General features: G+C 44.3%; 1 protein-coding gene across 5 annotated transcripts in view; it reads left to right on the forward strand.

Moving 5' to 3' along the window:
- The first annotated feature begins 8,593 nt into the window (after positions 1-8,593).
- Positions 8,594-22,418, forward strand: part of LOC117356937 (long-chain-fatty-acid--CoA ligase ACSBG2-like) — an 85,165-nt gene continuing 71,340 nt past the window's right edge. For 2 of the 5 annotated variants that reach the window (XM_033936908.1, XM_033936946.1), the window contains exons 1-2: positions 11,378-11,428; positions 11,546-11,641. In XM_033936908.1, the coding sequence (XP_033792799.1) occupies positions 11,390-11,428; positions 11,546-11,641 (135 nt within the window). In that variant the 5' untranslated portion in view covers positions 11,378-11,389. Of the gene's footprint in view, positions 8,676-9,350; positions 9,435-11,377; positions 11,429-11,545; positions 11,642-22,418 lie in introns of those variants that run through there. The other 3 variants (XM_033936935.1, XM_033936917.1, XM_033936927.1) reach the window with 3 other exon arrangements.

Raw genomic sequence — 22,418 nt, forward strand, 5'->3', positions numbered from 1 at the left:
ATTTTGCAATAATCCAAAATGGATAAAATTAATGCCTGTACTATTAGTCTGAACGATAAAAGGTCAAGATATTTTTTTATGGTCCTTAATTTCCACAATGCAAGAAAGCATTTTTTTTTACCACTGAGTTAGTATGTTTCGCCAATGTTAAATGGCGGTCTGGTGTGACTCCCATGTGCACCATCTCTCACTCGCACACTCATGCCCATCAATTCTCCCTTTCTATTCCCTCCCTCCTTTGTCCCAAGTTACTGCCCCCTTGTTCATGTCCCTTCCTTTCCTTCTGTGTCAAGTTTGTGCCCCCTACCCCAAAGCCGGCCCATCCACAGAAGCCATAGGCGCTGCCGGGGATCCCTGCCTGCCCTCTGTTGAAGCTGCTGCCGCCAGCGCCGGGATTCCTCCCTGCTTGCCTGCTGCACCATCCCCCACCTCCGAAGCAGACCCTGCCACCTTGCCAGAGCAGACATACTTCACCTCCCTCCCTCCAGTAGCAACTCCGTACAGGGATGGGCCACGCCATGTGGAGCAACTCACATGCTGCACACGGCTGGCTCACAAGCCTTCCACCCGACGTAAATTCTGAAGTTGGGGAGAAGGTTCCGGGCCAGCCAGTTACACTCAAACCATCACAAATGTGCTGAAAGTGCCCAAACAGAAAGGGCTGTTCGGCATCTGACGTGTGTTTTATAAGCTCTATTCACCAATGACATCACACATCCCAACCCAATGAGAAAAAGAGAACATAACAAGCCGCGATGTACGTGGACCCAAATACAGTTGTAAACCAAATGTCACTACAAAATCCAATGCTGTAATATCCCAATGCCCTCAAGGGTATTCCTAGGGTTCATTTCCAACATAAAGAAATGTCAAAATGATGAATGGAAAAAGGGGAATATTTTATATGACTGAGTAAAAACCCCTTTCTTTATAGAATGGATTTTTAAAAAGTGGCACCACTCAGTCTTAGGGTTCAATCCAACTAGTTCCTCGGATCCAAGCCTAAAGATCCACTTCTGCTCCCTCTGTTACCGTCATAATCTTCTGTCCCTTCCTCTAATGGGGGGGGGGGGTTTGAACTTGGCCAATTGCGGCGCATTTTAAATGGTCCAACACATGGTTTGCTTTAATCCAAAGATCTACTAAAGGTTCATCAGTCTTTAAATGGGTGATGCTACTGCGCTGCTCTCCAATCTGAGTCCTTTAATGGCGTGATGTCTGCCCAACATACACCTGTGGACATGGGCATACAATTGCATAGACAACATGGTCCGTGCCACAATGGGCAACATGGCATAATTTATGCTTTATTCCTTTAGATGGACGCTCAAAAACACTTCTTAGTGACAAGGTGGACTCACAGGTTTTACATCAGTCACACTTCCCATGACTACCGTCCATTCCAGTAGAATAAGGAAGACTTGAAAAATCAAAAGGGCATAGAAACTCCTTGAGATTGTATAGGCGAGGGTTTGATGCAAGGCACTGATGGAGCTGGGCTATGTGCCAATGTTTCTTCAAGATGGCCACCACCCTATCAATCCCTACACTGTGTTTTAGAACACAGATGGGAACCCAGTCATTACTTGGTGATCTGGCAGTGCCAAGCAGATAATCTCTGTGAAGATATTGTGCACGTTTCCTTGCAGTGTGCACTATTGGCTCCCGGTACCCTCGCTTGATTAGTTGTGACTTTAAATGGTGCGCTTGGTTCTTATAATCACAGGTATCAGAACAAATCTTCCTATACCTCAGAAACTGAGAGAAATGTAGGCTCTTTTTTAAGGCATATGGATGGTAACTGCTAAAATCCAAAAATTTGCTCTTATCCGTACTTTTATGGAAGACAGTGGTCTGAAACAGGTTGCCACATTTAATGATCATAAAATCTAAAAATGAAATCATTTGTGGGTCTGCCATCACTGTGAATTGGATCCTTTAAAACTTTCTGCTTAGATGTCTCCAAAGAACCACTCAAAGCAGTGGGGGGTACCCACTTCGATTTATTCTTAACAACAGAGGTATCCCTACTTGTTTGAGAGTGAGAGTGAGTACTTTGGGCACAATATTCTTTTACAAGGTGTAGCAATATTCCATGCTACCAATACAAGGCACACAAACACAATAGAACAATCACTCATAAATGGATTTCAACATCAACAATTTCAATTTTGCTTGTGAATCTTGGTAGCTTTTTGTGCTCAGAATCATGAAGACAATAACAGGGGCACAGCCCCAACACTGCTGTCTCACCACCCAACCATCGCATCTTGAAGCGCCAATAAGGCAAAGCTACTTCTTCATCTGTATACGTTTAAACAAAACCAAAACTTATCTTGTAGCTTGCGGGTGTCAAGTTCCGACGTGACACGTTTCGTATCTGTTTCAGGGAACCCACAAAAGAGCGAGAAGTTTTTACTTATGAGCGGTGTAAACTCACTGGTAGAACACTTTTTGCTTTACTGATTGAACTAAAATGTTTAGGCTGTTACCAAAGGAGGAAGCCAATCAGTAAAGCAAAAAGTGTTCTATCAGTGAGTCTACACCGCTCATAAGTAAAAACTTTGCCTTATTGGCACTTCAAGTTAATTAATTCAAACATTCATGCTATCTACAAATAGGGGCACTAGAAAAGGTTCAAAGAAGAGCGACCAAGATGGTAAAGGGGATGGAATTCCTCTCGTATGAGGAAAGACTAAAACGGTTAGGGCTCTTCAGCTTGGAAAAGAGACGGCTGAAGGGAGATATGATTGAAGTCTACAAAATCTTGAGTGGAGTAGAACGGATAGAAATGGATCGATTTTTCACTCTGTCAAAAATTACAAACTAAACTAAACTAAACTTTAAGTTTATATACCGCATCATCTCCATGGATGTGGAGCTTGGCACGGTTTACAAGAACTTAAAATATAGGAAGAGAAGGAAAAAAAAAGGATTACATGAACTTATATATAGAAGAGAAGAGTAAGGGGGGATACAATTACATTTTAGTGAAAAGACAGGTTTTCAGTTGCTTGCGGAATAATTGGAGGGAGCCCAGGTTCTGCAGCGGGGTAGTAAGGTCGTTCCAAAGACCTGTGATTCTGAAGAGAAGGGATTTTCCCAGTTTGCCTGCATAGCGAATACCCTGTAGAGAGGGGAAGGATAATTTATACCTTTGGGCGGGTCTGGTAGAGTCAGGACTCGAGGAGTTATAAGATAGTGGGATTAAGGGAGGAAGGATGCTGTGAATGATCTTAAAAGCCAGGCAGGAGCTTATGGAAATAGATTCTGGAAATCACTGGGAACCAGTGAAGTTTGGCTAGGAGTGGGGAGACATGGTCAGATGTTTTGCAAAGATCAACTTGGCTGCAGTATTCTGGATTAGCTGGAGTCTTTGAAGACTTTTTTTTGATAGGCCAAAGACATGGGGGACACTCGATGAAGTTACAGGGAAATCCTCTTAAAACCAATAGGAGTAAATTTTTTTTCACTCAGAGAATAGTTAAGCTCTGGAACACATTGCCAGAGGATGTGATAAGAGTGGAGAGCGTAGCTGGTTTTAAGAAAGGTTTGGACAATTTCCTGGAGGAAAAGTCCATAGTCTGCTATTGAGAAAGACATGGGGGAAGCCACTGCTTGCCCTGGATCGGCAGCATGGAATGCTGCTACTTCTTGGGATTCTAGAACCTTATTACTCTCTGGGATTCTGGAATCTTGCTATTCTTTAGGATTCGGTTTGGAATGTTGCTACTTTTTGGGTTTTGGCCAGGTACTAGTGACCTGCTTGGCCACCATGATAACGGGCTACTGGGCTTGATGGACCATTGGTCTGATCCAGAAAGGCTATTCTTATGTTCTTAACTATATTGTGTTGCTAATGGCTGCCCTTGGCCAGGAAATGTGTTGTGTGATTAGTCTGTTTCTGCAGTTTCTTCGAATTTTGGGAGTGGGATATGGACTGTGTGGAGAAAATCATTAGGAAAATAAGTTAGTGTCACTGTGGGAAGAGAAGATCCAAGTAATGAAGGGACGTCCTTCCCATGGTTCCAGATCAGAGTTAATTAGGGACATCCTTCCCATGGTTCCAGAGCAGAGTTAATTAGGGACATCCTTCCCATGGTTCCAGAGCAGAGTTAATTAGGGACATCCTTCCCATGGTTCTAGAGCAGAGTTAATTAGGGACATCCTTCCCATGGTTCCAGAGCAGAGTTAATTAGGGACGTCCTTCCCATGGTTCTAGAGCAGAGTTAATTAGGGACATCCTTCCCATGGTTCTAGAGCAGAGTTAATTAGGGACATCCTTCCCATGGTTCCAGAGCAGAGTTAATTAGGGACATCCTTCCCATGGTTCTAGAGCAGAGTTAATTAGGGACGTCCTTCCCATGGTTCTAGAGCAGAGTTAATTAGGGACATCCTTCCCATGGTTCTAGAGCAGAGTTAATTAGGGACGTCCTTCCCATGGTTCTAGAGCAGAGTTAATTAGGGACGTCCTTCCCATGGTTCTAGAGCAGAGTTAATTAGGGACATCCTTCTCATGGTTCTAGAGCAGAGTTAATTAGGGACGTCCTTCCCATGGTTCTAGAGCAGAGTTAATTAGGGACATCCTTCCCATGGTTCTAGAGCAGAGTTAATTAGGGATGTCCTTCCCATGGTTCTAGAGCAGAGTTAATTAGGGACATCCTTCCCATGGTTCTAGAGCAGAGTTAATTAGGGACGTCCTTCCCATGGTTCCAGAGCAGAGTTAATTAGGGACGTCCTTCCCATGGTTCCAGAGCTCTTCCAGTTTCTAGTTACTTCCTCTCTGATTTTGTCTCTTGTCTTCTCTCCAGGTCCAACTATGAAACTGTTACAACTCTACCAGGATACGATTGATGCCTTCTACAAGTTAGAAACATAGAAATAGACGGCAGATTAAGGGCCACGGCCCATCTAGTCTGCCCACCCCAATGACCCTCCCTACCTTTCTCTGTGAATAGATCCCACGTGTCTATCCCATTTGGCCTTAAAATCAGGCACGCTGCTGGCCTCAATAACCTGAAGTGGAAGACTATTCCAGCGATCAACCACCCTTTCAGTGAAAAAGAATTTCCTGGTGTCCCCGTGCAGTTTCCCGCCCCTGATTTTCCACGGATGCCCCCTTGTTGCTGCGGGACCCTTGAAAAAGAAGATATCCTCCTCCGCCTCGATGCGGCCCGTGAGATACTTGAACGTCTCGATCATGTCCCCCCTCTCTCTGCGCTCCTCGAGCGAGTATAGCTGTAATTTGTCTAACCGTTCTTCGTACGGGAGATCCTTGAATCCCGAGACCATCCGGGTGGCCTTTCTCTGAACCGACTCCAGTCTCAGCACATCCTTGCGATAAGGCCTCCAGAATTGCACACAGTATTCCAGGTGGGGCCTCACCATGGATCTATACAATGGCATAATGACTTCAGGCTTACAGCTGACGAAACTCCTGCGTATGCAACCTATGATTTGCCTTGCCTTGCCCTGGATGAAGCTTGCTCCACTTGATTGGCAGTCTTCATGTTCTCACTGACGATCACCCCTAAGTCTCGTTCTGCTTCAGTTCTTGTTAGGATCTCGCCATTAAGGGTGTAAGTCTTGCATGGATTTTGGCTGCCCAGGTGCATGACTTTGCATTTTTTGACATTGAAGCTGAGTTGCCAGGACCTAGACCAGCGCTCCAGTAGGAGTAGGTCATGCATCATGTTGTCGGACATTGAATTTATGTCTGTTGTGCTTTTGCCCACTACATTGCTTAGTTTGGCGTCATCGGTGAATAATGTTATTTTACCTCGCAGCCCTTCTGCCAAGTCTCTTATAAAGACGATGAATAGGATCAGGCCCAGGATCGAGCCCTGCGGCATTCCACTGATTACCTCCGTCATTTCGGAGGGGGTGCCGTTCACCACTACCCTCTGAAGCCTACCTCCAAGCCAGTTCCCAACCCATTTCGTCAATGTGTCGCCCAATCCTATAGAACTCATCTTGCTCAGCAACCTGCGGTGTGGTATGCTATCGAATGTTTTACTGAAGTCCAGGTATACGATGTCCAGGGACTCCCCAACATCCAGCTTCCTCGTCACCCAGTCAAAGAAGCTGATCAGGTTGGATTGGCAGGATCTCCCCTTAGTAAATCCATGTTGACGGGGATCCCATAGATGCTCCTCGTTCAGCATCGTATCCAATTGGCGTTTGATTAGAGTTTCCATTAGTTTGCACATTATTGATGTGAGACTCACCGGTCTGTAGTTTGCTGTCACCATCTTGGAGCCTTTCTTGTGGAATGGAATGACGTTAGCCATCTTCCAGTCCAACGGGACGTTACCCGTACTAAGGGAGAGATTGAAGAGCGCGGATAGCGGTTCCGCCAAGACATCACACAACTCCCTGAGCACCCTGGGGTGTAGATTGTCAGGCCCCATTGCCTTGTTAACCTTAAGCTTTGACAGCTCGCAGTAGACACTGCTGGGTGTAAACTCGAAATTACTAAACGGGTCATCTGCGTCAACCCTTGTCTGTAGCTGAGGGCCGAGTCCTGGCGCCTCGCGGGTGAAGACTGAGCAGAAGTATTCATTTAACAGTTGGGCTTTTTCCGAGTCCGCTTCTACATAGTCTCTGTCTGGTTTCCTAAGACGTACTATCCCGCCTGAGTTCTTATTTCTGTCACTGATATACCTGAAGAAGGATTTATCTCCTTTCTAGATGTTCTTCGCTAGAGACTCCTCCATGCGGAATTTGGCCTCCCTAACTGCTTTAGTTTGTGAAGCAAAATTAGATCTGTGAATATGAAGAATTTCAGACTTTTTTGCAATATTCCACTGATGGAGGAGGGAGAGGTTAACCTACTGCATTTGTACATTTCATGAGAGCTGTAATTTTTTTCTGTATCCATTACATTACATTAGAGATTTCTATTCCACCATTCCTTGTGGTTCAAGGCGGATTTGATCTTCGAAGCTGCTTTCTTATCTAATACTTTTGCTTTCTCATGGTACATGAAGAGATCAAAGCTTTGCACCTCCTTGTCTTAGGCATACTGGGAATGTGAAGGCCATCTCTAACATACCCTCAACAAAGACCAACTATGGTACAAATATCCCTCGAATAAGGAAGTCATATTTTACATTCAATGTTTTTTTTCTCATTGAATCAGAGGGTTATAACTTTGGAGCAAAGAGATTTTACAAATAGGTTGACACACATCTAGTTAAGGTCTGAAATAAGTGATGTGAGATCAGTGATATTACAGAACCATAATGATCACAATCCAGAAAGAATGCTTGCGAGTTCATTGAATCCAGACAAAGGGCTGACAGCAGAAGCTGCCTCTGCTGATGGGTGAGCTGAGAAATGGCAGCGGTTGGCAATTTTTATTCAATGCTGGGCTAGGTTTGGATTTTGGCATTCTTATGTTTGGTATTTCTGGGCCTTAGACTAAAGTCCACCTGATATTGTCCTGGGTTCCAAATGCTGAAGTTGCAGCCCAAGCTCATTCCAGCCTATCCATCCATCCCGTTGTTTGAAGGATATCTACCCTAAAGTCTGGCCAATTACGTCCTCATGTTCCAAGTTAGTGGAGTTCCCATTGATTCTGTTTCTCTGCTGCAATGTGACATTTGGGGATTTTCCCTATGCCAAATAAAAGTAGAAGCACATTTCTCCTTTCTTCCCTCCCCCCACTTCCCAATCAAATTAGTTAGACTAGTGTACAGGACCAATGATCTGAGCTGCGAACACTCAGGAAGGGAAGAAATGCAGCAGAAAACTTCTAGAAACTTCTAGGAAAAGAGATGGCAGAACTCTGTAGGACCTTTGTCTAAATAAACAAAGTTCATCCCTAAGTTATAGGCAACTCATAAAGAGCAGAAATCCCTTCTCTTAGGCTCAAGCACAGGGCTGCCCAATTCCGGTCCTCGAGATCTACTGGCAGGCCAGGTTTTCAGGATATCCCCAATGAACATGCATGAGAGAGATTTGCCCGCACTGCCTTTTTGGTATGCAAATCTCTCTCATGCATGTAGATCTCGAGGAGCGGAGTTGGGCAGCCCTACTGAAGCACATTCCTTGGTCGAGCTCCAGAGCAAACTAAGGCCAGAAATTTGCGCTTTGCTGATTAAAAGTCTGGGTTAAAGTTCCATTTATTTAACATACCTCAAATATAAAACCAAAGGTAAATCTAAGCGGTTTACAATAAAATTTTAAATAAACAAATTAAAACATAAAATACAATTGAAAACAAGGGAATCTGCAGTTATAATAAAAACAAAAAGGTTGGGGAGAGGAAACCAAAAATTAGTTCTGCCCACACTGATATGAGAAAGCCGAGGATGCAACTTTTGGGAAAGGTAAATTAAGAGCAGAAAGGCTTTTAATTGTATCTTGAAGGTCACAAATGATTTTTCTGAACAGAGATAAAAAGGCAAAGAATTCCAGAGAGAAGGAGCCCTGGAGTGTGAATTCTCAGAAACTACAATGGGAAAGAAAGGGACAAGCGATCCTCAAAAGACACCCCTCTCTCCTTTGGGGGCAGAGTTTGCACAGGGAAATCAGGTTTCACCTCACAGGCAAGGAGGAGGTGGAGAAAAAAATTCAGTTATAAAATTGTTCCAGGAACATTTCCGGATTAATTTGATCTCTGTCCCGTCTACCTGTGTTTGGATTTTCTGGGACAAACTCAGGAGTGAGAGGTATGTAGCAACCTGAACTTTCATTCTTCCCTGTGTCTCTTTCTCCCTCTGAAGTTTACTATAATTTCTTCACAACGTCACATGAACTGGAGAATGAAGCTGCTTTATTTCATCTTTCAGAAGTTATTACATATATAGACAGACCTCTAGAGCAGTAATTCCAACCCTCTCCCCTACCAGTTTGCTTTCCAGGATTGCCACAATGAATGTGCGTGCATGCATACATTGGGTCTCCACTCCATTGAAAGCAGTGGAGGTAAAACCCAGATGTGTCAATCCATCCTCCTTTTCCTGGAGCCATATGGTAACCCTACTTAGAGGCAAATTTACTTCATGCATATTCATTGTGGCACGACTGACAACTAGGGCAGTACTGTGACAGCAAGCCGAAACAGCCTCCGTTCCTATACTTTTAAGGGAAACCCTCAGCAGGTCAGCCTAGAGCTCCCCTCCCCCATATATCCCTCAGGAAGAGGGGCTGAAAAGCTTCGCTTCCCATATTGCAGAGCCTGGCTCAATCCAAACAGGGCTGAACTGAGAAAAGAGGATGCGCTGGCTACTCCCAGACAGTACGCTTGGGAAGCACTGCCAGAACCAAGCCCAGACAATTCCGTTCCATGTTTTGAGGTTTTCCCATGGGACTAAGCTTGAGGGGATTTTAAGAGCTCACAGCTGGCACAAGGGGAGAAGAACCAGAAAGGCAGCCTAGGCGTGACAAGGGAACTCTCCTGGAATAATCTAGGAGCATTTTACTCACAGGTGAGCTGGGACCCAGTTAATAATGAAGCCAAACAAGTTTTTAAGGGAAATTGAGTGAAACTGAGTAAGAAAGGAATGAAAAGCCTGGATTAGGGGCAGCCAGTTTATGCACAGAAAAGAGAAGCTAGTTTAACTAAGAGGCTTTTTCCTGACTAAGAAATAAACTTTCAAAGTAAAAAACTGAAGGCTTCAGAGAATTACAGGGGTAAAACTCTCTGAGTTATACTATTAAAGATTGGGAAGCTCAAACCCCCTTATAAGAAAGGACTTTTCCCAGGGTAACCAACTAAACTGCAATACTGTACTTTTAATACTTTTTTATTTTTGTTTGGAGCCTAAAATTTGCCTTCATGGAACTACTTCTACAATTTATCATTTCTATAGCACTAAAAGGCATACGCAGTGCTGAAAATTTAACATTGAATAGACGGTCCCTCCTCAGAAGAGCTTACAATCTAATTTAAGGACTGTGATTTGGGCAATCCTGAGGATGAGGAATCGTGTACAAAGACAATCCTGAACTATGCTAGCTGGCAATTTAAAGTGTGAATTTAATGAGAGACCGTTGACGTTCTTTTAAGACCTTCTGACTAAACACAGAGGTTGACAAGCCCAGTTTTAGTTGTTCTAATAAATTTGGTTGCTGGCATTTACTGGAGTAGGATTCATTCTGAGAAAGATGAAGTTTAGTGGGCTGTTAAAGACGCACAGATGGCTGCCGGATCACAGTATTGAACATTCATATTTGGCACCATTATTCATGTTCAGCTGCGTACGCCTTTCAGCGCTATAGAAATGATAAATAATAGGAATATGCAGGGCAGAGAAGGCCTGGGAAGGAACACTTGTCATAAAGTATAACTTCAAATTCAGTTCTGGAAATGTTTCTGTGTGTTGGGTGAATTGATATTCCACCTTTTGCAAAATTAACAGCACTGGCATGAAGTGAAATGTGCACTTACATATTCTTATAAGAGCATATTTATGTGAAAGACAGCATACCATGAGCGCTGGAGGAAGAGAAAAGGAGATGTACTGTATACTTTCCTTAGACCAACGTTTACCAATCGTTTTGTACTGTGACCAAATAAAAGTGCAGAATAATGATATACCTATGTCCACCTAGGTCATGACCCCCCCAATTCAGAAGTTATGTCCTTAAGTGTCTGTATCTCCTTGAGGATTGGATCTTTTGAGTTGTCCTTTTCACAGATGCCGTTTTCTGTCTTGTTAGTCCAGAAGAAACTGAATATTGCTGACCTGATTTAGAATTCTTGGTCTCAGCCACTTTGCTGGTAAATCTGATGAAAAAAAATCCAGTTATTTTCTAGCAAAATGAAGTCTCTTCTTTCAGGGTTTCCGCAGCTGGCATTGTGCTTGTACCAGGTTTTTGGGTCTTGCTGCGTCTTGTAAGACCCGGAAACCTGTTCCAAGCAAAATTAAGTCTGTTCACAGGAGCTCTCACACCATGCTTCTGTCTGGGTCAAGTTCCCAAGCACCTCTCCCAAATTTGGAAGTTACGGCATAGACAGTGAAGGAGGAAGGAGCGCCAGCACATCTGTATTCAACAGGTGGAACTGGACTTCCTAGTGGGAACCCTGGAACTAGGAAGGTTAAACATAGAACATAGAACATAGAAACATAGAAATAGACGGCAGATAAGGGACACGGCCCATCTAGTCTGCCCACCCCAATGACCCTCCCCTACCTTTCTCTGTGAATAGATCCCACGTGTCTGTCCCATTTGCCCTTAAAATCAGGTACGCTGCTGGCCTCAGTGACCTGAAGTGGAAGACTATTCCAGCGATCAACTACCCTTTCAGTGAAAAAGAATTTCCTGGTGTCCCCGTGCAGTTTCCCGCCCCTGATTTTCCACGGATGCCCCCTTGTTGCCGCGGGACCCTTGAAAAAGAAGATATCTTCTTCCACCTCGATGCGGCTCGTGAGAACCTTGAATGTCTCGATCATGTCACCCCTCTCTCTGCGTTCTTCGAGTGAGTACAGCTGCAACTTATCCAGCCGTTCCTCGTTGAACAAACACTTGAAGTTAGAATAGAGGTGGTGGTTTTGAGGCCTTGCATTCCTCTCATCTCCCTCTTTTCCTTCTGAAGCAGCCTAGGAGTGGTCAGAGGAAGGAGGCCATGAGCACCAAGATCTCCTGCTTCCTGTATTCGAAAAGATGCTCGTTTCAACCAGCAGCAACTCTGGTAAGAAGTGGTGAATTAATTCTCTTCTTTTAAACTTCCTCTCTATACTAAGATGATATTGCCTGAAACTGCTCCTCGTAATTTATATTTTTTTCAAATTTTGGAAAGTCACAAATTTACGGCAAAATTTGCAATATAAGAACATAGGAATAGCCTTACTGGATCAGACCAATGCTCCATCAAGCCAGGTAACCCATCCTCATGGTGGCCAATCCAGGTCACTAGTACTGGCCAAAACCCAAGGCGTAGCAATATTCCATGCTACCAATCCAGGGGCAAGCAGTGGCTTCCCCCGTGTCATTCTCAATAACAGACTATGGACTTTTCCTCTAGGAACTTGTCCAAACCTTTCTTAAAACCAGCTACGATATCCGCTCTTACCATAATCTCTGGCAACGCATTCCAGAGCTTAACTAAGAATATAATAATAGCCTTATGGGCCAATCCAGGTCATTAGTACCTGGCCAAAACCCAAGGTGTAGCAATATTCCATGCTACCAATACAGGGCAAGCAGTGGCTTCCCCATGTCTTTCTCAATACCAGACTATGGACTTTTCCTCCAGGAACTTGTCCAAACATTTCTTAAAACCAGTTACGCTATCCGTTCTTATCACATCCTCTGGCAACACGTTCCAGAGCTTAACTATTCTCTGAGTGAAAACAAATTTCCTCCTATTGGTTTTAAAAGTATTTCCGTGTAACTTAATCGAGTGTCCCCTAGTCTTTGTAATTTTTGACCGAGTGAAAAATCGATCCACTTGTACCCGTTCTACTCCACTCAGGATCTTGTAGACTTCAATCAAGTCTCCCCTCAGCCGTCTCTTTTCCAAGCTGAAGAACCCTAACCATTTTAGTCTTTCCAGTAACTACATACAATTCACAGCCATTTCTTGGATAGTATCGTCTACCCATTTCTCTCATGGCAGCGCCTACAGCAGCCTTGCTCAATACCTGGCACTAACATGCAATACATTACAATAGAACTCCTTGTATTCCGCAATTTTCAACAGGGAATCAATGCGACTCACAGCAAGAGGATTTTACATAATTGACTCAGGTTAGAAATAAGCAAATTTAACATTGATAACCCAGGTCTAGAGAGAGCAATGGATGGGATGGGGGGGGGGGAGTCCTTGCACAGCTGAAACTTCCTTTCCAAGTAAAATAGTGAAGTGGTTATTAGAGCAGACGTGTCATTGCTCCCAGTCTCTAACCAGGGACAAAACAAGCCTTGGTTACTTCACTGCTTCCTTCTTTTCCTCCTGTAGAAAACACATTATTTCCAGGCAGACGACGTGCATCAGATCACTTTTCCATTTCACTAGACAGATCTATAGGATACCTTGATAGCAAGAACAGCTTCAAAGTATATTTATTTGGACTTCTTAACTGCCTTTTCCTAAAGTCACCCAAAGTGGTTTACATTACATTGACTAGTAATCGGGCACTCTTTGTCCCCAGCAGGCTCCCAGTCTAACTGAGGTACCTGGGACAATGGAGGGTTAAGTGACTTGCCCAAGGTCACAGGGAGCAGGCTGGGATCAAACTCGCAACCTCAGGGTGCTGAGGCAGCAGCTCTTAACCACTAGGCTAGCACGCGTGCTCTAACGATCACCTCACTATTTTGTTTTATTTGGAAAGGAAGTTTCCCATAGGTGCCAGGTAGACGATGCTATTAGCATCTCTCCTACTAGTTTAATGCAACAATGATGTGCAGCCACTGCCAGGAACTTCCTACGACCTTCCAACCTGATCCCTGTACCGCATGGCTGCATAGAGCATCAGGTGCAGACCAACAGAAGAGGTCTGAGGTCATCTGGGCTACTAGTTTGTTTTGGGGACAGTTTCTCCAAGTGGATTAGTTTTGCGCATACCAAGACAGGTTTGAACCTCACACTTAAGCCAGGGCAAGGCAGGGGGGTATGATCTGTCTCTCAAATTTATAGCACATATACATCATCTTTTCTAACTTTTCTATAACTAAAATATTTAAATAAGAAAAACAATAAAAAAAAAATATATAAAATAAGACCGATGAAGACTTTAGTGCAAACAATTCTGTGAATTGCACCGCTGAGGTCCTAAACGGGAATAATATGTTTATCTAAGGTTGTATATGTGATACCAATTGAATTTAACCTTGGAAAAGAAATATATTCTTTTGCCTTATCTTTCTGTATTTATCTCAAATGTATAGCCAGTGCTTGCCATAAAACTTGCCTTGTGCCAAAGAGAGAACAAAAGATAAGAATAGCCCTACTGGGTCCATCAAGCCCAGGATCCTGTTTCTACAGTGGCCAATCCTGGTCCCAAGTACCAGACAGAAGCCCAAAGAGTAGCAACATTCCAGAGCTGAGATTGTGATGTCATAATGCCTCATTCCACCAATAAGAGCCAGCCTCATCAGTGATGTCACAATGGCTCGATTGTCCTGGACTTGGCTCACATAAGAGCTGCCATATTGGGACAGACCGAAGGTCCATCAAGTCCAGTATCCTGTTTCCAACAGTGGCTGACCTAGTTCCCAAGTAAGTAATGAGAGCTCTCGTCTGGAGTTCATAGGATGCAACATGGCTATGTGGCTCGGTAGGTCTCTATATGTGCAAGATGGGGATCGGACCCATTCCCTGAACCCTAGGCTCACTATCCCTCCTTCACATACTGATAATGGAGACTGATTCTCTCAGCTTTTGAGAAAATAATGGTATATATATCTATATACCGTATATAAAATCAGAGGTATGTATGTGTGTATGTATGTGTGTGTGTATGTGTGTATGTGCCGCGATCACGCAAAAACGGCTTGACCGATTTGAACGAAACTTGGTATGCAGATCCCTCACTACCTGGGGTGATATGTTCTGGGGGTCTCACGGCCCACCTGCACACGTGGGCGGAGCTACAAACAGAAAATCAGATTTCACCCATTCATGTCAATGGAAAAAATGTAAAAAGCTGCCATTCTCACAGTCATTCCAACTATAAAACACTTTCTATGACACTATAACCACTAGGGACATCGTTTCTATTCTACCACGGACACCATACATATAGAGTTTGTATGTTCTAACTGTGTTTGTAACTGTTTCCTTCATGCACCCCAGTTCTTAATGTTATTACATTACACGAGTACTCATATATGCTGAACTAGGAACACAGGTTCCATTCTGAACCGGGAACAAACTGCATGGAGTTTCTTTTCAACCTGAGTTTCCACATATTGAGTTGTTTAAATCAATACTGAAACTTTTGGATGCCACTTATTCCAACAGATCTTCCTTTTCAGTTTAAGAGATTGCAAATTCCAGTGAGACTTGCATTCTCTATCACAATCAACAAATCACAGGGACAGACTATTACATACTGTGGAGTGGATTTAAGATCCCCCTGTTTTTCCCATGGACAACTCTATGTTGCTTGATCAAGGGTGGGTTCACCCAAGAATTTATATGTTCTTGCTCCTGGAGGTGAAACTAAAAATGTTGTTTATAATCAAGTTTTGCGTGAGTTGTATTGTATTCATTTTGTCAAATATTTCACATTATAATTTGATTATTGTACTTTTTATAAAGCTGTAAAAAAATAATTTCATTCACCACTATAAAGTATCTTTATTTCAATCCATTTACTGTGTTATTGCTATAATTAAATGCCCGTGCATTGCCGGGGCATCAGCTAGTATATATATATATATGGAGCACTTAAAAAATAATGTGAAGCATGAAACAACTTCCTCGAAAGAGTTCCGATACAGATCATAGAAACATAGAAAGATGACGGCAGAAAAGGGCTACAGCCCACCAAGTCTGCCCATTCTACTGTCCCACCCCATCAAGTCTGAGTGCCTTACTAGGCCTCTGTAGGGATCCTACGTAGATGTCCCATTTGTTCTTAAAGTCAAGCACGCTGGTGGCCTTGGCCACCTGCTCTGGAAGCTTGTTCCAGTGACCCACCACTCTTTCCGTGAAAAAATACTTCCTGGTGTCACCCTTAAATTTCCCTCCTCTGAGTTTGAGCGGATGCCCTCTCGTGGCCGAGGGTCCCTTGAGTAGGAAGATGTCATCTTCCACCTCGACACGACCTGTGATGTATTAAACGTCTCAATCATGTCCCCTCTCTCCCTGCGTTCCTCCAGAGTGTAGAGCTGCAATTTGTTCAGTCTCTCTTCGTACGAGAGGCCCTTAAGCCCCGAGATATTCCCAGTGGCCATCTTTTAACAACCATGTATTGGATCAGGGATGTCAAAGTCCCTCCTCAAGGGCCACAATCCAGTCAGGTTTTCAGGATTTCCCCAATGAATATGCATAAGATCTATTAACATACAATGAAAGCAGTGCATGCAAATAGATCTCACGCCCCCCCCCCCCCTGAATATCAAGTATTCTATACCGGTGTTTTTCAACTCGGTCCTGGAGCACCTCATTGGCAGTCAGGTTTTCAGGATATCCTCAATGAATATGCATGAAAGAAATTTGCATATAATGGAGGCAGTGTATGCAAATCAATGTATCTCTGGCTCCCCAAATATTAGAAGAATGATAAAGTCTTGCAGCAGGAGTCTTCTGAATGCAACAGCTGTTCCTCAGAAGGCAATATGTATTCCTCCAGCTCAAGCCTACTCAGGGTAGGCGATCTGTATGTGGGTGTTGAGGGCAAGTAAGAAAGAACGTGAGCACAACTTCAGTCCTCATAAATTCAGTAACACAGCTGTGTTTGTGGAATCTGAAATCTATCGTTGTGATTGCTCAATGCTGACCACATGGGGTATCCAAAATACTGTGTCTCGGATGTAGCCATGATAGAAGTCTTCCTGGAATAAACTGTTGTGTTTAATTGGTAGCGATTGGCTGTAGGCATCAAGTCTCAGGCCAGGTTGAGCCAGTGCCCAGCAGGGAATACATGCAATAGCACAGGGCATCTCTTCACCTTTGATCCCCAAAACCAAGGCTGCAGCAGACCGGCCAGCAGTCAGAAAGTCATCTTGATTGGGTAAGTTTGGGTCTGTGCTACATGTGAAAAATTGGGCTAAGCCCCACAATGTGACCAGGGTCTGGAGCCCGGTGGCAAATGGTCAAGTCAGTTTTCTCAAGCAATGTGGCAGATATGTAAAGCTGTTGGTTCAGAATACATAAGTAGAAATAGTAGATTAATGAGACAGAATTACAGGAGAGGCAAAACCAACAGGATCTACAGAGGGTTCTTTTGATCTGGTGTGGTGCCAGGAAGGTATTGAAGCTTTAATAAAGCAGCAATTACAGTAGTATTTAGATGCATCGGGGATGGTGATGATCCCAATGGCTCCCTCTGAGGCTTTGTCCTGGTCAGGACCTTTTGAGGCTGGGGAAAGAGGAACCCAAACTATAGCTACGTGATGCAAGACAAGTTTCCAAATGAGATGTTGCCCCCTCCCCCCCCCCCAGGAAACACTGAAACCCTCAGCTCAATGTGCAGCGACGACTAATAAGAAAGTAAATAGAATGTAAGGAATTATCAGGAAAGGAATGGAAAACGAAGCTGAAAATGTTATAATGCCCTTGTATCGCTCTATGGTATGGCCACACCTTGAATACTGTGTGCAGTTCCAGTTGCCGTATCTCAAATATAAATTTATTTATTTATATAGCGGAATTAGAGAAAGGCAATGAAAATGATAAAAAGGTTTGGGATGACTTCCCTATGAGGAAAGGCTAAAGCAGCTGGGGATCTTCAGTCCGGGGGAGGCCTATAGAAGACGGAGTGGAGTGGAATCCCTTGTTCACTTTTTCCCAAAATAAAAGGAGGAAGGGACATTCAGTGAAGATGCTAAGTAGTGAATTTAAAACCAAAATTTGAGAAAACAGGTTAGCAAGGTTTCAAAATGGTTTAGACAATTTTCTAAAATAAAAGTCCATAAGCCGTTATTAAAAGAGACTTGGGAAAAGTCCATAGTCTTCTATTGAGACGGATGTCGGGGAAGCCACTGCTTCCCATGGGATAGGTAGCATAGAATGTTGCTATTCTTTGGGATTCTGTATGGAATGTTGCTACTGTTTGGGTTTCTGCCAGGACCTGGATTGGTCACTGCTGGCCTTTTGGGTTTTCCTAGTAAGGCAGTGCATATGTTTTTATACCTCGGTTGCTCCTGGATGGATCCTTTATCCCAGAATGTTAGCTAACTTCTTGCAAACTCCAAATGGACGGTTGCATCCGTCCTGAGACTTCCCTAACCTTACAGACAGACGGAGAGTGACTATGTCACCTCCTCAGTGGAAATAGTGGATTCATTGTTTCCTTTGAGTTGGGGAGCACAGACCGTGGACTCTACCTACTCCCTTGAGCATGGAAGATTGTAGATCTCTTGCTGTTTTCTCAGCTCTATAGATAATGTCACACTTAAGACCTCTTAACTGGGCTGGCACATCAATCAGCATTATGCCACTATTTGTGAACCCTCCTGTGGCTGGCTTGTCCCAGAGGATTCCAGACAGATAGACACATTGACACAGTAGCTTTGTAATATTGTCAGACCAGAGTCTGTATTCCTTAAGTAACTTCTTTAATGCAAACTTAAAACAAAGAAATAAACTCGCAGTTCAGCTGATCTTGAGGAATTTTTTCTTCTACAGAATGCACACTCTACCAGGACATTCAAGATGTAGAAATGGCCAGGGTGTATGCCACATACTCTGTGGGGAATAATGTTGTCCTTCAGAGCTTAGTCCACTAAATTGTACTGAGGCTAGCAGATTCAAAGGTGTAAACCAGATGAAGAACAATGACTTCTTATAGCCATGTGAAGCCATAAAATGGAGTCTCCACACGCCATACAGCAATGCACACTGAGAGCTCAAGTTATAGAAATACACTGTTTATATATTCCAGTAAAGGCAATCTGCTCTCATGAATATGGGGGCAGAACACCTCCTCCCTCACTAGAAGTTTTCCCTTTATATTTTTATAGGCACACTCTTCTTAGTAGAAGTCTAAAGCTTAGAACTTAATGGATTTAGCGGTATATAAGAAATAAATAACATAACATAACATAACATAAAGGGCTCTATGAGTGTCTCTTACTTAATGGTCTGTCTTTCCTTGAGTTACCAGCAGGAGGCCCCAGAGAGAGTAGAGGAAAATTGAAAAAGATAGACCTGAGGAAGTGACGTCATCGTGGCTGATGGCAGCCTAGAGCGATAGCTCCGCGGACCCCCGTGCTGTTTTTGGCGATCTTCGCGCGATTTCGCGTGCCTGCACTGTCTGCCTCCCTCAGCTTGTTTGTGAAGCTGCACTGCTGCGTCTAGATGGCGACGCGAAAAAAACAAACGGATATTAAAACGTTCTCCTCACCGATCCCGAATGGGCCTCTTAAACCTGGCTCTAAAATGGCGCCCGATCCGACCGCGGCTGCGGAGGGCCCACCTGCTGATGCAACGCTGCCGACTCTACAGCTGGAGATGCGTGGTTGGTTCCAGGAACTGAAATCTGAAATCTCTGCAGTTCGAGCTGATATCCATGCTGTTGTTGCTGAGCTAAAACGAGAGGTGGGTGAAATCGGGAATCGGGTGGGAGAGACGGAGGTTGCAGTGGAAGCACATGGCTCTGAAATATCACAGCTGAGAGACAGGATTGCAGCGCTGGAGGAAAAAGCTGATGTGAGCACCCTTAAGCTGGAGGATCTGGAGAATCGCTCCAGACGGTGCAACCTTCGCTTTCGGGGTGTGCCAGACACTGTTTCTGACCCTCGCTGTATGGAGGTGATTGATCATATATGTATACAGGCACTAGAGACTGCTGGCTTGCCTGTGGAAGTGGGTAAACCATTGCTGGATAGGGCACACCGCATCCCTGGCCCTCGTGATGTGAATCGCCCTCGTGATGTTGTGGCTTGTTTCCATCGCTATATGGATAAGGAACATGTGCTTAGGGCGGTGAGGCGCTCGGGGGGAACCGTTAAATGGGAAGAAGCGGACATTGATGTTTATCCTGATATAGCTCCAGCAACCCTGGCCCGCCGTCGCACGTATAGAGACTGCACCCGTATACTGCAGGAGCGCAGTGTTCGATATAGATGGATTTATCCCATCGGACTGGCTTTTACACATGCAGGCAAGACCTACACTGCAATAACTGTGGCGGATGTTCAGGCTCGAATGGTGGAAGCAAGTTTGATGGCAGCCTCAGAAATGGCTCCACTTCCTCAGAGGTCACCTGTGCCCAAACCAGGAAGAGGGCTGGGATGGCAGAGAGTGGCTAGATCGGCTGCAGCTCGTCGCCCTTGGGAGGCGGCTACACCCTCACCCACTTGAACATTTGTATTTGTGCACTGTGATTTAGAAATTTTATGATGTGACTGTTTTTTCTTCTCTTTGCTGAGCGGCATCTGTCGCGAAGATTGTTTATAGGGCTTGTTCTGGGGGTCCCTTTGTGAACTGTTTCTCTACACTTCCTGTACCATGGTTACCAGGTGCTTTGGTGGCTGGACCATGTGGGGTATTGTTGGGGGGTTGGGGGGAGGGGGGGGTGTTGGTGCTGGGAAAAGTGGTGACCGAGTGCTTTCTTGTATGATTGTATGGAAGAGTGTTTGTATAATGTTTCTCTTAAGGTTACGATTGCAGGGGTTGGTTGATTTGGCTGCTTTGGAACTAATGATCGATTTGGTAATGATGTGCTTTTTCTTTTCTGGTACAAATGGATAAACTCACTTTGCTATCTTATAATGTACATGGACTGAATTCTCCACAAAAACGACGCTTGTTATTTAAAGAAATGAGCCGCCTGAATAGTGCGGTTGGATTTATTCAGGAGACCCATTTTCAATCTCATTATGAGAAATTGCTTACACACCACAACTATCCACACGTTTTCCTTTCTTCTAATAAGGTCCGGAAAAAGACCCAGGGGGTGGGCATCTTAATACATAAACGTGTCCAGGTGGTATTGAGAGAGGTGGTGCGGGATGTTGAGGGCCGCTACATATTGGTCAAGGCTGAGCTGGATGGAACCTTGTATAGTTTGCTGAATGTCTATGCCCCCAACGCTGGTCAGGGGGCCTTCTTTACACTGCTAGAACGTGTACTGTTGGATCATGTAGAAGGTACTCTCCTTGTGGGTGGAGATTTTAACCTTACTTGCTATCCTCAGGAGGATAATTCAAATTCTTCCATCCGCTACGCTAGAAGCGACAGAAGAGCTTTGCTGCGCTTCCTGCGTAGGCATGATTTGATAGATGTGTGGCGTTATTTACATCCAGGCACGCGAGATTACACATTTTATTCATCGAAACATAATTCATATACTAGAATTGATATGTGGATGCTACCTCGTATTGCTTTGCCTCGAGCCCTGGCCTCCAGTATTGAGCCCCGGGTGTGGTCAGATCATGCTCCTTTGACTCTGGAGTTACAGATTGGACAGGTTAGAGGCGGCCGTCGCATGTGGCGTATGAATGACTCTTTGTTAAAAGATCCCAATACCTTGACTCTTTTAGAGACTGATGTCGAGGAATTTTTTGTATTCAACGACATAGCTGGCATTGATGTTGCAATTCTTTGGGAAAGTTTTAAAGCTACCCTTAGGGGTTGTTGTATCTCGAGGGGGTCGTACAGAAATCAATGTCGAGTGGCACGCAGATTAGAACTAGTGTCTCGCCTTCGACGCCTAGAGAATGCTCACAAGAGAGCCCCGTCGGTGGCTGGGGGGGTTGCGTTGACGGAGTGCCGGAGAGATTTACAAGAACTTGATTTAGAGGGCATGGCTTGGGCCCTGCAGAGGCGGAAACAACAGTTTTTTGAATGGGGTGGTAGGGCAGGCCGCTTGTTAGCTGCACAGATCAAGCAAATTCAAGCACAACACTCCATAACTCGGATTCGTAATGATTCGGGTCAGCTTTGTGTGGATGATGGGGACATCCATCAGGCTTTTTTATCCTTCTATCAGACTCTGTACACTCCGGAAATTGAATCCACGGAGGGGGAGATTGATGCTTTTCTATCTAACGTCACCTTGCCTTGTTTGGCGGAAGTTGATGCGGAGTGGCTCTCTTCCCCTATTCAACCCGCTGAGGTGGTGGCTGCTATACGTCATCTTGCTGCTTCCAAGGCACCGGGTGTTGATGGCTTTTCCCCCCTGTTTTATAAGAAAATGGAGGCCCATATAGTCAATCCTCTGACTAGATTGTTTAATTCTTTTCTGGAGGGGGATTGTCTGCCGTATTCGTTTCGTCAGGCAGCGGTCTCCCTTCTTCTTAAACCTGGGAAAGATCCCCTCCTTTGTGGGTCTTACCGCCCTATTTCATTGTTAGGAGTTGATTATAAGCTGTTTACCCGTATTTTGGCAGTCCGGTTGCAACGTTTTCTGCCTTACCTAGTTCATGGAGATCAATGTGGCTTTATTACAGGGAGGCAACCTGGTGATAATATCCGAAGAGTGTTAGATCTTATTGGAGTGGCCCATAAAAATTCTGTTCCGGCAGTCCTGTTATCAGTTGACGCGGAAAAAGCCTTTGATAGGGTTTATTGGCCGTTTATGTTAGCGGCCTTGAAGAAAATGGGCATTTCGGGTGCTTTTCTACACTGGGTGACTTTATTATATGCTGCCCCGGAGGCTTGTTTAAGAGTTAATGGAAGATATACTGCTAATTTTATGATCCGTAGAGGAACTAGGCAAGGGTGCCCTTTGTCACCACTGATTTTCGCGCTGGTCATGGAACCTTTAGCAGCCTCTATACGTGCGAATGCTGACATTCGGGGAATTGTGGTGGGTGGTGAAGAGCATAAGATTTTATTGTATGCTGATGATATT

Source organism: Geotrypetes seraphini, chromosome 1, assembly GCF_902459505.1.
Source record: "Geotrypetes seraphini chromosome 1, aGeoSer1.1, whole genome shotgun sequence".
Lineage (NCBI taxonomy): Eukaryota > Metazoa > Chordata > Amphibia > Gymnophiona > Dermophiidae > Geotrypetes > Geotrypetes seraphini.